Source organism: Trachypithecus francoisi, unplaced genomic scaffold (assembly GCF_009764315.1).
Source record: "Trachypithecus francoisi isolate TF-2019V2 unplaced genomic scaffold, Tfra_2.0 Lachesis_group19, whole genome shotgun sequence".
NCBI classification, from domain to species: domain Eukaryota; kingdom Metazoa; phylum Chordata; class Mammalia; order Primates; family Cercopithecidae; genus Trachypithecus; species Trachypithecus francoisi.
In genome coordinates this window covers 48,266,338-48,283,527 of record NW_022681464.1, presented here as the reverse complement: position 1 = coordinate 48,283,527, position 17,190 = coordinate 48,266,338, and the positions used below count along the sequence as shown (strand labels likewise).

General features: G+C 46.9%; 1 protein-coding gene across 3 annotated transcripts; it reads right to left on the bottom strand.

The window, feature by feature from the left end:
* Positions 1-238: 238 nt before the first annotated feature.
* Positions 239-14,803, bottom strand: TXNL4A (thioredoxin like 4A). 3 transcript variants are annotated; one of them, XM_033178453.1, is made up of 5 exons: positions 14,454-14,803; positions 12,810-12,958; positions 12,015-12,084; positions 4,400-4,503; positions 242-688 (listed from the first exon to the last, which is right to left on the bottom strand). In XM_033178453.1, the coding sequence occupies exons 4-5, from the start codon at positions 4,441-4,443 to the stop codon at positions 517-519; spliced, it is 216 nt and encodes a 71-aa protein (XP_033034344.1). In that variant the 5' UTR covers positions 4,444-4,503; positions 12,015-12,084; positions 12,810-12,958; positions 14,454-14,803; the 3' UTR covers positions 242-516. The 3 variants fall into 3 exon arrangements, with proteins under 3 accessions (XP_033034342.1, XP_033034344.1, XP_033034343.1); XM_033178452.1 differs by lacking the exon at positions 12,015-12,084; XM_033178451.1 differs by lacking the exons at positions 12,015-12,084; positions 12,810-12,958 and having other exon boundaries at positions 239-688.
* Positions 14,804-17,190: the final 2,387 nt, after the last annotated feature.

Here is a 17,190-nt window from a genome sequence, read left to right as displayed (position 1 = left end):
GAAGGCAGAGATGGGCAGTGTCCACACACCAAGGGACTGACAAGGCCACCAACAGCCCCAGAAGCCAGGGAGAGGCCTGAGCAGACTCCCCTCACGGCCCCAGTAGTGACCCACCCTGCGACGCCCGGTCTCGGACCCAGCCCTGCAAAGCTGTGAGAGCTTCTCTGTGAAGGCCCAGCTCGGGGCACGCTGTCACCACAGCCCCAGCAAACTAATCAAGTACGCAAAATGCACAACCTCATAGGATAAACGCCTTCGTTTTACTCCAAGGATAAGAATTAACTTTGACTAGGAAAAATCAGTCATCTATTCATCAAGTTTCCTGAGAACAAACAAGTAGGCCTGCTCCTCTCACCACGTGCTTGTTTGTTTCGGTGAGTGAAGACCATGTCATCAATTCCATCTCAGAGGTCCTCCAGCCCTGGAGCTTCCTGTATTTTCCAAAGCTATAAATAGCTTAAAACATTTCCGCACAAAAAGGGCTCCAGGACATTTGTCCGCGCAGACGGAGGCGCCTCAGTAGCGGTACTTGGTGGAGTAGTCCTTGGGGGACACCACCAGGCCGCGGCCTTTGCGGGCCCCACGGTACACGGTCTCTATGATGTCGACCATCTCCTGCTTGTCCTCCATGGCCCAGTTAATCTTGTTGTTGTTGCCAGTCCCCAAGTCAATCATGATGTGCTTGTTCCTGCAAAGAGAAACAAGGGCATTCATTCTCATAAAAATCCCTTTAAAAAAGAATTCCTTGAAAACAATGCTGTATTTTTCCCACTGTTACAAGTTCTTGTTAACATCACTGAAGAACGCGTAAAATCGAGTGTCTGCCATGATGCAGGAGAACACAGGAAGCACCTAAACGTGCTTTTAAAAGATGCTATGCACCGTCCACCATGCTTTTCCCTGCATGTTTCTGTATTTATTTAGGACAAATATTCTAAGGGGAAATTAAAAGGTCAAAGGAGGGCAGGCACAGTGGCTCACGCCTGTAATCCCTACACTTTGGGAGGCTGAGGCAGGAGGATCACTTGAGGCCCGGAGTCTGAGACCAACATGGCTAACAAAACGAGACCCCCATCTAATTTGTGCTGATTTACCTGATAAAAGCAATGTGTAAGTTTTTCATGGTGCTTTTCTGAGCACTGACATAAATTGTATTAAAAGCCCTTCAACTATGAAATGAAGATGACATTTTGCATGTTTACGGTGAGGGAAGAAGCAGATGATTCTTATCTTTCAAGAGACTAGTTCTTTTTCTTATGAATACTTATGTGCACTTTACAAGATAACGATATTAGCCCTTTGTTGTACTGGCATACATTTATCCTGTTTGTGGAAGTTTCTTTCTGAGATGAGGTCTCATTGTCGTCCAGGCTAGGGCACGGCAGAAAATCAACCTTCCGGCCCAAATGGTCCTTCCACCTCAGTCCTCTACGTAACAGGGACCACAGGCATGAGCCACCACACCCAGCTAATTTCTAGTTTTTTGTAGAGATGGGGTATCCCTATGTTGCCCAAGCTGGTCTCAAATTCACAGCCTCAAGTGATCCTCCCACCTTGGCCTCCCAAAGTGCTGGGATTACAGGTGTGAGCCACTGCGCCTGACCTGATTATTTTTCTTAGAGATGAGGTCTATGTGGCTAAGGCCGGACTCGAACCCTGGCCTGCAGAGCGGCTGGGCAGCAGGCATGCCCCACCTGAAGACTGTTTTTTAACGTTCACTTCCACAAGATCATGCATTTGGCTTCTACCTACTATTCCACAGAAAGCGTTCCCAGTGAAGTCTCTGGTTCAGGAAAGGCAAATCTGATCAGGGTCTGGAGCCCACCTCTGGCCGCCCTCTCATTCTCCATGCTGCAGGCCAGCGCTCCACGCAGCATGCACCAAGATCCTTCTACACTGACTAGGGGCTGCCCGGAGCACCCTCCCTGTAGCCCTATCTGACTTGGGTGTACTTCTTCAGCATTTCCACCTCATAAACACCTGCCTCCTTTCAGTTCTTCAGTACTCCCTGCTCATTTACTCAGCTGTTTCTTCTACCAAAGTCCTATGAGAGTGGGAATCCTGTCGTATCTGACATGAGGCCCCACCACTAGACCACAAACCTGGTGGGGGCTCAAGATGCATGTTTAGTGCATAAGGTAACTAAAGTACCGTCTGTCTTAATATTCTGAATCACAGAAACCACAGAAGGAAGTTTCATCTCCTTTTCTGAGCACAGCATCAGTCCTAAGAATATCAAACTACACTAAGTAGGTTACAGCCTCCATCCAAGGCTGTTCCCTGCAGCCTCTTTGCCCCTCACAGCATCTCCAGCCCCAGGCTGGCCTCCGCTGCACGCTGTGGGGGACAGAGACCTAAGACGGCCCTCCCTGTTCTCACCAGAAGAATTCTGAGGGACAAAACAGAAAAGGCCTCTATTGCCTCAAACAGGCTGTTAACAGAAATATGGACTTTAGGAATGCCTGGTGTGGGCTCGGAAGGAAGTGAGGAGCGCGTTACCGGGAAACGGAGAAAAGGGGACCCATTACAGAGTGGCGAGGAACAGGGACACGGGGTCCGCAGTTATGGGAGATCAGAGCTCAAAAGCAACACACTTGGGATATTTAGCTGCGGAAACTTCCAAGCAAAGTCTTGGAGGTGCTGCCTTCAAGAGAGGAAACAGGCAAATTCGTGTAAGAACTGTTAACAAAAGGAATAAATTCTTGAGCCTCTCCGGATGGCCAAAGGTGCTGAAATTCAGAAATGGCTGCTGCACGCACAGTAGAGGAAAGGATGAGGGTCGGCCACGCAAGCTTTGCTGAAACCTATGAAAGATCAAAAGTTCACAAGAAATGCAGGTGCACCTCACAGATCTTCTCAACCAAACAGGAGGTGCCTAGGAAGCCTAAGGGCATGTCCAGGGGAGCGTAACCCGATGCCTAGAACCGTGGCAGTGCCTCCCACTTTGGCAGCCTGAGGCGGGAGGATGGCTTGAAGCCAGGAGTTCAAGGGTGCTGTGATGGCACCACTGCCCCCACGCTGGGTGACAGAGTGAGACTCCATCTCAATAAATCAATAAAACAAGGTGATTATCGTGGATTATTTGGGCAAGTCTAATCTAATCACAGTCCTCTAAAACCAGAGCATTTTCCCCAGGCAGAATTTTTCAGGAAATCAGAGAACTTGTGTGAAAATACCTCAACGTGCCGGCGTGCCGGTGCTGGCTTTGAGGGTGATGAGGTCTCTAGCAGCAGAGTGGCCTCAGGTAACAGTAGCAAGGAAGCAGATCTCAGACTCTCTCCACCACGAAGAGCTGGATTCGGCCCACAACCCAAACAAGCCCCTCAGACACTCCAGATAAGCACCTGGCCCATGGTTCAGACCTTGGGAGACGCTGAGCAGGAATCCAGCGGGCCCTGCCTGGATGTCTGACTTACAGAGCTGTGGGCTCTGAAAAGGTGGGTGATTTAAGCTGCTCAATGTGTGCTAATTTGTTACAAAGACTATGAAACCAATACATACCCTGTACAACCCACCTGACCTTCCTGATCAAGCAGGAGGCTCCACTTTTGGAGAATGGTTAATGCTCATGTAGCTAATTCACCAACCTCTATGGTAACTAAACAAGCAAAAACAGCATCAGATGGGGATTTTCTTCCCCATTAAATTTCCATAATGAAATTTTTGAGCTGATAAAATAATCTTGTATTTATAAGCAAAATAATTCAGTTCAGGTGTTCCTCTTAGATATAAAAAAGGACACTAAAGTTGATATCATATTTAATAAATTAGGTTTTTGTTTTGTTTTTTTGAGACGGAGTTTTGCTCTTGTTACCTAGGCGGAGTGCAACGGCGCGATCTTGGCTCACTGCAACCTCCACCTCCCACATTCAAGCGATTCTCCTGCCTCAGCCTCCCAATAGCTGAAATTACAGGCATGCGCCACCACGCCTGGCTAATTTTGTATTTTTAGTAGAGACAAGGTTTCACCATCTTAGCCTGGTTGGTCTTGACTCCTGACCTTGTGATCCACCCACCTCGGCCTCCCAAAGTGCTGGGATTGTAGGCGTGAGCCACTGCGCCCGGCCTAAATTCGTGATTTTACAACACATTTTTGATGAACAGATTAGTTCAAGGTATCTAAAATGTCAGTAAGAATGTCTTTCATTGAATTACACTTCACCTAGTTTCCCAGCAAAGTTATTTCAAAAGGATAATTTGTTATTGAGTAAATGCTAAAACTAGAATTGTTACTTTGAAAATTATTTAAAAGATTCACACTGATTGCCTGGTGATACAGATGATATTGGGATATGACTGCAGAACCAACTTCCTTCAAAATAAAATAAAGAGATCTTGGTTACATTAAACTTCCAAACTGACAATATTCAATTTCAATAACGACTTTAAGATAACATACCTGAAGAAAAACATGACAGTACATGGATCGTATAACTCATACATTTTGTTGAAGTCAGGTACTTCTGTAATATCCACAAGATAAATAACTGCAAAATTTTTAACCTAAAAGGAGATTAAAAAAAAAAAAAAACTGAAATAACAGAACACTTTGGCTTTCACTTTATAAAAGCACATTTATAAAAACAAAACCAAGAATTTGTGTGGATCAGGGCAACTTTTGTTTTGTTTTTTTGAGACAGGGTCTCACTCTGTCGTCCACAGAGCGCAGTGGTGCAATCATAGCCGGGACCTTGGCCACCGGCTCCTTCCACCTCATGCCACTGTTTCCCAGAACACTTCAGGAACTGGCCACTGGCTCCTTCTGCCTCATGCCACCATTTCCCAGAATTGCCTAGGAATTAAATTTCACTCAGGTAACAAGTTATGAAAGTCCTGCAGAAAATGTCCACAGATACATCATTTATGCTGATCTAGTAATCGTCTATACGAAACTTTACAGTTACATGTATCTCACAGCTGCTCTAAAATATGCCTGTAGAATCCTGCCATCATTTTCCTGCAGTTAGGTTTGAACACTTGCAAATACTAATAGTACCCCAACAAAACACATTTCCTGTTATTTTTTCTTTAATTGCAAGTTTATCAGAGATTTAGAAAAGCCAGAAAAATAAAAAGAAAATAAAATCACCTCCAATCCCAACACCCAGTGGTGATTGCTGTTATCTTTTTTTTGGAGACAGGGTCTGGCTCTGCTGTCCAGGCTGGAGTGCAGTGGCAAGATCCTGGCTCACTGCAACCTCTGCCTCCTGGGCTCAAGCGATCCTCTCATCTCAGCCTCCCAAGTAGCTGGGACTACAGGCACGTACCATCACACCTGGCTAATTTTTGTATTTTTTGTAGAGACAGGGTTTTGCCATGTTGCCCAGACTAGTCTTGAACTCCTGGACTCACGTGATATGCCTGCCTTGGCTTCCCAAAGTGCTGCAATTACAGGCGTGAGCCACTATGCCTTGCACTATTTTTACTATATTCTTTCCCCTCTTTCTTATGGATATATTTTAATTTGTTTATACTATTTCTGTTCAGACATAGTAAAATGTGGTCATATTGTGATCGTACAACAGTATTTTGTATCCTGCTTTAATTATTAGCTTTCTTTTTTTTTGAGACAGAGTCTCGATCTGTCACCCAGTCTGGAGTGCAGTGGCACGATCTTGGCTCACTGCAACCTCCACCTCCCGGGTTCAAGCTATTCTCCAGCCTCAGCCTCCCGCGTAGCTGGGATTACAGGTGTGTGCTAGTACATCTGGCTAATTTTTGTATTTTTAGTAGAATGAGGTTTCACCACATTGGCCAGGCTGATCTCAAACTCCTGACAGGTGATCTACCCACCTCAGCCTCTCAAAGTGCTGGAATTACAGGTGTGAGCCACCCCGCCGGTCAATTATGAGCATTCTTTTCCATACATTACCTACTTTCCAAAAACGGAACACTTTTGTGGCTGCATGATCCATCAAATGGCTATGCCATCACTTTACCATTTGATATAGTTTGGATATTTGTCCCTACCCAAATCTCAGGTTGAACCCTAACTCCCAGGGTTGCAGGTGGGGCCTGGTGGGAGGGGACTGGATCCTGGGATGCATTTCTCATCAATGGGTGATGTCCTCGGGGTAATTAGCTGAGGTTAAGTGTGTGACATTCCGCCCCAGCTTTCACCGTGCGACGTACCTGTTCCCTTTTGCCTTCTGCCATGATTGGAAGGTCCTGAGGCCTCCCGAGAAGCAAATGCCGGGACCATACTTACTGTACAGCCTGCAGAGCTGTGAGCCAATTAAACCTCTTTTCTCATAAGTTACCCGGTCTCATGTATTTCTTTATAGCAATGCGAGAAGAGCCTCCTACACCATTCTTCTGTTACTCTCTGATTTTTCATTAATATCAATTATTCAACTGTAAATATTTTCCCCCTTAAATTTGTATACATACTTCATTATTTCCTAAGGACAAATTCCTAAAATTCTGGAACAAAGGATATGACATTTTAAAGGCTCTTTATAAATACTAACTCAATGCCCTTTAGAAGCTTGTAGTCACTTATATGTGTTATGAGTTAAACTACGTCCCCAAAACAGTTGAAGTCCTAAACCCAGTACTGACAGAATGGCTAATTTGGAAACGGTACTGCGATGAGGTCATACTGGAGTAGGTGGGCCCCTAATCTGGTGTGACTGGTGTCCTTACAGGAAAATGGCGCCATGAAGACACAGGGACAGGAGGCCCTGGGGGCACCGAGGACTGCAGAGGCGTCTACAAGCCTAGGAGCTGCAAGAGGCTGCTGGCAGCACCAGAAACTGCGAGAAATACGAGGACTCTCCTTGGCGGGTTTCAGAGAGAGCCTAGCATGGAAAACACCTTGATTCTGGGCTCTGGTGCACGGACTGTGAGACAAGCTCGATTCTAGGCTCTGGTGCACGGACTGTGAGACAAGCTCGATTCTGGGCTCTGGTGCACGGACTGTGAGACAAGCTCGATTCTGGGCTCTGGTGCACGGACTGTGAGACAAGCTCGATTCTGGGCTCTGGTGCACGGACTGTGAGACAAACTCCTGTTGTTTTAAGCCTCTCGGCTTGCAGCATCCTGTCACGGCAGTCGTGGGAAACCAATGGGATATGCACAGCATTTCCTCATACAAAACTAATTCTGACAACCTGACTGTAACTTGCAGGTGAAATAATGATATGCGGGATTTGCATGAAACATGCAGCCTAAAAAAGTGAAGGGTTAGAAAACACAAGACCAGCAAAATACCAGCAATTGTTGAAGTCAAACAATAGGAACAGAAGGTTCACTATATTCTCTACTTTAGGAAATATTTTTAAAAAACTAAGATGGAAATGTAAACCATGGAGCAGGGTGGGGAGACGGGGAGTGAGAAAGCCCACGCTTCACACGGACTCCACCGCCCTTCAGCTTTGGTGAAGAAAACCGTATGGGAACTCCGGCACACGGCCCACTGCAGGAGAGTGCGCTTCGCCGACCACGTGCTTTCAAAATGCCAAAGCGACGCCTGCATTAGACATGGGCCCCTCTGAGTACAGTTACTCTGACAACGCCCATTTCTGAAACTCTGGTTTCCTGCAGTGCCCAGGTGAGAATGTGTTGGTCAGGTTGCCAGAAACCGGCTTTATTTTCATGGTAAACTAATAAACTGTCTTTTGGTTTGACTTAAAATACTTCCCTACAGAAGCTAAAATAAATACACCAACAAAATAAATGGTCACAGGCATTAGGCAAGTCAAAATAATATTTCATTTTTATCCCTTCAATGCCTTGCTCAGGGATACAGTAAATACCACTAACATTACATTAACTTATGGAATCACCATGCAAATAATAAATTACTTTAAATATCATTTGGACAGGGTTGTAAATTGTGTACTTTAGAAAAAAGAAAAGTCACAACAAATTTTTATCATCTCTTTTCTTGCACATAAAAAATGGTAAATATTGTAACCATCTGTGGTTTTTTAATAATTTGTAGGCATTTAATAAGCAGAGCACAGGGCTGGGCATGGTGGTTCACGCCTGTAATCCCAGCACTTTGGGAGGCTGAGGCAGGTGGATCACTTGAGGTCAGGAGTTTGAGACCACCACGGTGCAACTCTGTCTCTACTAAAAATACAAAAATTAGCTGGGTGTGGCAGTGCACGCCTGTAATCCCAGCTACTTGGGAGGCTGAGACAGGAGAATCACTTGACTCCAGGATGTGGAGACTGCAGTGAGCTGAGATTATGCCACTGCACTCCAGCCTGAAGGACAGAGCGGGACTCTTTCTCAAAATAACAACAACAACAACAACAATAATAATCAGAAGGCAACTGAGTACATGTAACTTTAAAGCTTTAAAGTTACAAATGTGACTCTCCTTTTGCCTTCAGGCTCCAGCCCACTGCATCTGACCCCGAGAATTCTAACAGAAGCAAATTACCACATAAAGCTCATGTGCCGTGAGAATCTGAATATCCTGATTTCACCACAGACCAGTTCCATGAACATTCACTTGAGAATCCACTCTGCATGAGGCACTTCTCACTCATGGATTCTAATTCTTTCAACACCTCTAAATAGATGTCACTGACGGTTTAGGCGATGGAATTCAGGCTCAGAAAGGTCACGTGAGTGATGCCCAACCGCATGGGGAAGGGGCACAGCTAAGATCACCCTGTCTGGCTCCAAAGCCTGAACTCCGGATGACAGATCCTCCACCAAGCCATGACAGAATTAGCCTACCCACAGGAGACGGGGCAGTGGCGTGGTTATGGGGCGGCAGGAAAAATATGTCCTTAGAGAATTCCATGTGTAAAGAGAAAGACACAAGAACAGCAGCCAGGTCTCAGATCCAGCACCAGGGCAAGGCAGCAGAGGTGCAGGGCAGTGGGGACAGACGCGCAGGTGGACTGGCCCACAGAGGACCTTTTCTGCTTGGGATCCTGGGCCATGTATTTACTTCTAAGAAAGCAGGGATTGAAAGGTTCAGTTTTGTACACACTGAGTTTGAGAAAACTAAGGGACACCCAGAGAAAAAGGCCCTCCAGGGAGTGACTGGCCTGGAGCTGTACAAAGGAGTCTGGGCTGGAGAGAGCTACCTCACCGCCGCCACCTACATCCAGCAGTGACCCCAGCCAGGGTGGCAGGTGCCAGGAAAGGCTTGGGAGTGAGCGCAGATGCCCACTGTAGAGTTGGGGGCAGGAAAGGGATGCCAAGGTGGCAGCCTCAGAAACCAAGGCGGGAGACTCCCGGAAGCTGTGCCAAGTGCCCCAGAGAGGTTGCCAGAGGGGACGGGATGGGACGGGGACACTGAAGGGGCTGAAGGACTGAGGAACAGAGGTCTTCAGTGTGGACAACTTTCAAGAGGCGTGGCTATGGAGAGGGAGGGAAGTTGCTGTGGCACTCAGGAGTTGAGATAGGAGAGGCTGGAAGGGGCAGGTAGAGCGGAGCTCCCCAGCCCCCTCACCCCCCTCTTTTCTTGGTGAAATGGCATCTGTGGGGTGACTGGAGGAGCACGAGCTGAGGGCAGACATCAGCAAACATCCAGCAGCACCTGCGGGTGGCGACATTTCCACGGCAGTCAAGCACTTGGAGGAGCTGGGTGAGCGCAGCCACAGCGCTCTGCCAAGTCATCCTGTGACTTCCTCAACAAAGGCAGCTTTTTCTTTTCTTTTTTAGACGGGGCTCACTTCGTCAACCAGGCTGGAGTGCAGTGGCATGATCTTGGCTCACTGCAACCTCTGTGTCCCAGCCTCAAGAGATCCTCCCACCTCAGCCTCCTGAGTAGCTGGGATTACAGGCGCCCACCACCACATCTGGTTAAGTTTTGCCTTTTTAGTAGAGATGGGGTTTCGCCATGTTGGCCAAGCTGGTCTCAAACTCCTGACCTCAGATGATCCGCCTGCCTCGGCCTCCCAAACTGCTGGGATGACAGGTGTGGGCCCCCGCACTGGCCTCAAATTATTTTTAAATTCTTTGATCCCCTACAATTGTAAGGATCTTTTCCAACTCTCTTGCCTACACACCTCATAAGCTTTTTCTTCAGGCAAGTCAGCAATTCAAGTGCTCAGCAGTTCTTCCACATGCCTCTAAGTCCACCTGCCAAGTTACAATGAAATAACTCTATAAAACACATGGCTAAAGGCTGGCACATGATACCAACCACTGTTCTACACTTTTGTATGGAGTCCCTGAACCAGCTAACAAAAATACCTAAAATTCTGGAAAAAGTGTTCTGGGTAGTTGTTAGCACAACAAATTTTTGAAGTGTTGATTTTTACATTTTTAGGTAATTCATGTCAAAGCCATAAAAAAACTGAGTAACTTGACTTTCTAAAATTAATGTTTGCCTTAATCAGCTCTCACAATAACTCTTGCAAAGTTAGTAATGTGAGAGAAGTAATCATAGTAGTAACAGTGGCATTGCTGCCCATGTGACAGGAGTGCCCTAGAAACCTTTATTAATCCCACTACAACCCTATGAGTCAGGCATGAGTATCCCCTTTACACAGGTAAGATGACACGCAGAGCCAAGTTCGTAACGCTCATGCAGTTATGAAGTGCCAAGAGCCTAGAGTCTGCACCCTCAACCACCGCTCATTACTACCCCTCATACTTTGTTGCTAGCTACAAGGCTGTTTTTTATCCAGAGACAGAAATCCAGAGGAAACACCAAAAATGTCCATTCTGTTTGTTTCTACAAGATTCCTCATCTAGCTGAGTGTTGACTCCCACTGGTTCAATGGGCGTTCTGTGATTCTTAATGTGATACTTAAGATAGACCCCCTAATATGGCTCCTATGAAGTTCCATAAATATATATCTGCCTTATACACAATTTATTTGAATACACTATCATGGGTCAGGCATGGTGGCTCACACTTGTAATCCCAGAATTTTGGGAGGCTGAGGTGACTGGCTTACTTGAGGCCAGTAGTTTGAGACCAGCCTGGCCAAAATGGCAAAACCCCATCTCTACTAAAAATACAAAAATTAGCAGGGTATGGTGGTGGTACAGGCTTGTAGTCCCAGCTACTCGGGAGGCTGAGGCTGCGGTGAGCCGAGATCGTGCCACTGCACTCCAGCCTGGACAACACAAGAAGACTCGTTTCAAAAAAAAAAAAGTACTATCATGAGTCAATAATATTACTGAGGAATTTTTTTGTTTTGTTTTTAGAGATGGGGTCTCGCTCTGTCACCCAGGGTGGAGCGCAAGGCACGATGATAGCTTACCGCAGCCTTGACCCCCTGCGCTCATGTCCCGTCTGAGCTTCCTGAGTAGCTGGGGTTACAGGCACGTGCCACAGTGCCCAGCTCACTGATGCTACTTTAAACTCTATCTGCGTGGGCTTTCTAACAAAAAACTTAAATATCCCATTCAGTCTTCTCACCCATCATGGGATTTAGGTGACAGTGAACCCCAAAGCACTGCTGTGACAGTGTCCCTACAAAATGGAAAGACAGCTCAAAGGTACACAAAATTGTCTGGCTTCAAAACTGCATAAAATCAGCTGCTAAACAGAAAACTCTTTTTTTTTTTTTGAGACAGGGTCTCACTGTGTCACCCAGGCTGGCACGCAGTGGCGCGATCATAGCTTGTCACAGCCTTGAACTCCTGGACTCATACCCTTCCGTCTTAGCCTACCGAGTAGCTGAGACCACAGGCGCAGGCCGCCACGCTCAGCTAATGTTTGCACTTTTTGTACAGACAAGGTTTCACCATGTTGCCCAGGCTGTTCTCAAACTCCTGGGCTCAAGGGAACCACCCACCTCGGCCTCCCAAAGTGCTGGCACCACAGGCGTGAGACATAGTGCCCAGCTGAAAACTTTCTTTATTATTATCACTTTATCAAATGAATTGCCCCACACTTATTAGCAAACTCTAGGCACCTGTGAAATATTTAAGTGTAGCTCTGTTTCCAGACTAACTTTCTTCCTGAAGTTTACAGCTCAACTCGAACCCAGCATGAGGTCAAGTGGGCCCTGTGGAAGCAGCAGATCAATACAACACATCTAGGAAAAATCGTATCAAGTCCAGCCCGAACATTTGCAACTGTTACTCACTTTAAAACAGCTGGGATATCCAGACAGGACTCATAACAAGGTAAGGAAGATTCTCCATTATCTGCCATTTCTGCACAGGGAAATTTTTAAATAGTTACATTGTTCTTTATACTAAAACCTTACATTTCAAAAATTTCTGTTGAGCTTCCCCAAAAAGGGCTTCCAGAATTAGAAAGTCATATTTTGCCCATATACTAAGAAGAAAATAAAACATGAATAGCCTTTTAATGCATTTCAGGTTTGCACTTCTTTTTGGAGACAGGGTCTCACTCCTGTTGCCCAGGCTGGAGTTCAGTGGTATAATCATGACTCACTGCAGCCTTGACTTCCCGGGCTCAGGTGATTCTCCCACCTCAGCCTCCCAGGTAGCTGGGACTACAGGCATGTGCCACCACGTCTGGCATTTGTACTTTTAGTAGAGAAGGGGTTTCACCATATTGTCCAGGCTGGTCTCGAATTCCTGGGCTCAAGTGATCTGCCTACACTAGCCTCCCAACTAAAGTGCTGGGATTACAGACATGAACCACCGTCCCTGGCCTAGGTTTGCGCTTTTAGTAATTATACTATAATATCTGCATTAAAAGTTTATTAATAACGCAATCTGAATTTTTGGACAAAAACAAAAATCAAACTATTTTAGAAAACCAAAAAAAAAATACCCCAAAGTGAGCCCCTTTCAACTGTCCTTAAGTGTGTCCACTAGTGATATAGTGATTCATTCTGCAACAACAAAGAAATTGGACATAAAGGAATTGGAAAAAAAGAGCACATCTGGCAAAGACCCTAAACACTTACATTAACACATAAAATCTGTTTCCTAGCTAAGAGCATCTTGCTGAGCTCTGCCTGGATGTGATGAGACAAAGGCCCTCACATCGCCAGCCATCCTAGCCTCGAGCTGCCGGCAGCAGGATCTGAACACCAGCTGATGTTTATGCCACCACCTGCAAGGTAGAACAGTGAAAGATTCTAGAACTCGTAACTCAAAGTCAGTGATTTACAAGCAGTGATTTACTTATTGGGAAACTGCTCATCAGTTCTTTGCTGGATTTCCAGTATCTGCCCTTGTCCACTACAAGCCAAGCAATGAAAAGCTGAAGTGCTGGCACTGCCTCACTCATCATCTCTAACCCCTGGCTGGCAGAAGTCCCAGTGTGAGAGAACTGCTTCTCTCCTGATTCCCTGGGCAGCCCCTCAAGTCCTCAGCGTCCTGGTGTCCAAGAGGAAGAGGCTGGGAGATGGCTGGTAATAAAGCACTCCGCCTCTGTCCCTGACCCATGCCATGGAAGGGTTTCCCAGTGTGTGGTTCAAGGTCAGGTCACATCAGAATTCCCTGAGGGGCTTCTTTAAAAAGTCATTGTTGGACTTCACCCATACCCACAGACTCAGAGTCACAGATACACTTTAGTAAGCACTCCAAGAGACTCCTGTAATAACTAAAATATAACACCAGTTCCTAACATCATGCCTCTCCCACTAAGTAAGAAATAGCAAGAATTAATAAATGGCAGGCCAGATAGTCTTTCCTTTTCCTCAATATAAAATGTCTTTATATCTGTTACTGTCTACTCAAAGGAGTTATTTTAACCCAGCCTACTTTTTAGCATCTGCGAAAGAAAAGATAGCTTCAATGTTACTTTTAAAATGAATAACCGCTCAAATTACTTACGGAAAATTAATATGGCAAATATTTTATTAACACCCTAGTATTCGTGCCCTTTGCCCTATTGCTACAGCTGCAAAACCTAAATAAATGTCATCCTAAAATTGCTATGAGGAACGACAGAAAAAGAATGAACCCTGGTTATAAAATAGTGTCCTACAACTTTTATTGTCAGCAAGTAAGTGCCAAGACCACTCAATGTACTAATATTAGAAATTCAGAAAACTAGTTCTAACAAAGCATATTTCTATTTTCTCCTGATGTTTTCTGCATCTTAATCACTCTAAGCTATACATCACATGACTTACAAAAAGCGTGGTGGAAGAAAACACCACCAATAGAAAAACAGGATTTCTTATGCTATTAACATGAAAGTTCTGCTTTACACATACAACAAACAAATAAAGTACCAAAAAAAGGCATCCTTTTAAATTAAGGATCCGCGCTCTCAAAACCTGCAAGTGTATTTTGTTCACTGCACTGTAAATTTGGGAAAAACGCCTTAACAACAGAAATAATGAATTCCTTTGAGGGGAGAGGGATCATAAACCCCTTAAAATGTGAACTACTACAGGAGCTCCCTGCAGAAAAAGGCGCGAAACGCCGGCACAGCCCCCGAGAGTGCTCGCCCGCAGCGCGGGAAGGAATCGCCTGGACGACGGCGCCGCGGCCCCTCCTCGGGGAACGGCTCGCGCCCGCAGACGAGGCCGGCGGGGCAGAGGCGCGGGGCCGCTGCGAAAGCACAGCCAGCAGGGCGGGAGGGTCCGGCGCGCTACCTTCTCGGCGATGCTGTACAGGACCTCGTCCATCTTCATGCAGGTGGGGTCCCAGTCGTGGCCGAAGCGGATGACGACCACGCGGTCCTCCTCCGAGAGGATGGCCTGGTCCACCTGCCAGCCATTGTGCAGGTGCGGGAGCATGTACGACATGGCGACCCGCGCGCTGGCCGCCGCCCGAGGCCGGGAGCCAGGGAGGGCCCAGCGAGGTGGTGGGCTCAGCCGGCCCCTCACTCCTCGGCCCCCGCCGCCCCCGGGCCCACAGACGAAACCAAGTCCCACCCGCACCCGCAAGCTCCGCTGGGACTGCCGCCGGGCGGAACCTCTGGGCGCGCACGCACCGACGCCGTGCGTGCTGACGTCATGCGTACGGGCTGGCGCCGTGCGTGCTGACGTCATGCGCCTACAGGCGCCGCGCTAGCTTGTCATTGGCCGCCGGGAGCGGCGACGACCTGGCCACAGTGGAGCGCGGTTGGTGCCCTCCTAGCAGGCGTCGGAGTGGGGCTTCCTCCCCAGCGTCCAGGTGGCCGGGTGGTCCTGAGAAGCCCCGGGCTCGCCGTGCCCTGCCCCGACGCACCCGCCCCGAGGCCCCCGCCGCCGCCCGGGCTGTCCTCCAGCCACGGATGGGGACGTCTTCAGAAAGGCCCGGCATGCCCGGCACTGCGGCTCGTTTTTTTCCTTTCTGGTGTGCGTTTCGGGTCATCGTATGTGCTGTGTGTTAGCGAGACAGTTCGTGTGTGTCATCTGTGAAACTTGATCATAAAAATGTGTCGTTGTTGCCATACCCAACCACAGCAGAGTCGAGCAGCGGGGTAGGGGGGAGGCACTGGGCAGGCCGTCCTTGAGGAGTGTCACCATCAGGCCGGCTGCTGAGCTGCCTGTTGTAACCCGAAACCAGATTTTTTATTTGTCTTTTTATAAAGAAAAAAAAAATTTTTTTTTTTTGAGACATTGTCTCGTTCTGTCGCCCAGGCTGGAGTGCAGTGGCGTGATCTCGGCCCACTGCAGCCTCCGCCTCCCGGGTTCAAGCGCTTCTGCCTCAGCCTCCCCGTAAGCTGGGACTACAGGTGCCAGCCCGGCTAGTGTTTTTTTATACTTAGTAGAGACGGGGTTTAACCATGTTGGCCAGGCTGGTTTCGAACTCCTGACCTCAAGTGATCCGCCCGCTTCGGCCTCCCAAAGCGCTGAAATTACTGGAGGAAGCCACCGCGCCCGACCTGAAGCCAGTTTTATTCCATAGTTTCAGCATAACTTGCACCTCCAGGACTGATCAGGCTCCCCTGGCTTCGCTCCCCAGTCAGAGCTCCCCAGACCCTTACTAATGCCTATGAACTTTCTCCAAGAGAAATAAGTTAATATTTCTCTTTTTAAAATAAAACCTCTAATCTCTGTTCTTCTGAGAGAGCACTTTGGGTTCATGTTAGAGACTCCCCCTGGTTTGCAAACTGACATTGACAGTAAAACTCTTGTCTACTATCCAGCCATCCTGGTGGTCCTTTGGATGACAAATTTACAACAAATCATGCCCGGGCGCGGTGGCTCAGGCCTGTAATCCCGGCACTTTGGGAAGCAGAGGCCCGTGGATATCGCCTCTGCGATCGGGAGTTCAAGACCAGTCTGACCAACATGGTGAAATCCCGTCTCTACTAAAAACACAAAAAATCACCCGGGCGTGGTGCCGCGCGCCTATAATCCCAGCTACTCGGGAGGCTGAGGCAGGAGAATCGCTTGAACCCGGGGGATGGAGGTTGCAGTGAGCTGAGATCGCACCACTTCACTCCAGCCTGGGTGACAGAGTGAGACTCCATCTCAAAAACAATGACAACAAAAAATCACTGTGCAGATGCTGTGTTGTCTCTCAGATGGGCTGTGGCATGGTGAGAACTGCAGTCTGGGGAGCCTGCTGGCCTGGGGATTGAAATGGGTTCCATGTTTGGTTTCCTCTGGGACACAGCACCATAAAGTGCTTTGATAATATACACTCACAAGTGCAGCTCACTGCCAGATTAAACTTTTTACATAATACAGAATATTTCCCAATTATATACGAAATGCTTTCTTGTAATGAAACAAGAATTTCAGGTTGGTAGGATATTAGAGATCATCTAAATCTCTTTCATTTTATAATTAAGTAAAGCAGAGAGGCACAGAATATAAGCATAGTGGTTAACAGTGAGGGTTTTAGTTACATAACGGTATGTTCAGGTTCATCTGTGCCTTGCCATAAGTTATTTCAACAAACTTCAGTTTCCTCATCCATGAGGTGGGATGAAAAAACAAAATATCCTGTACTTCACTGGCACAAGGTACATGCCAGAGAAATCTGAGCCCTTATTAAGGTCAGGCTATTGACTTCTAAAAAATTCCTTACCGTCATTTTGGAAGTCACTCATATGTCAGATATAAACACAGTTGCTTAACACATCACAAGCATTTTATTCACAGGAGAGTTGTTCCAAGCTAAGGCATAAGACGCAAATGTCCTCAAATAATTTATTGAAACTCATTTTTTGTTATTTATAACAAGATTTATCACCTTAATTTTTAAGGACAGTAAGTATATTCATACTATGCAACCATCACCACTCTCCATCTCCAGATAAATCTTTTCTTCAATAAAAGTTTTTATTGAGATCTAATCCATGTACTATAAAATTCACCAATTTAAGGTGAGGTGGTTTTTCAGTGTTGTGGAACCAATACCACAATCTAATTTTAGGAGAATGTTATCATCCCG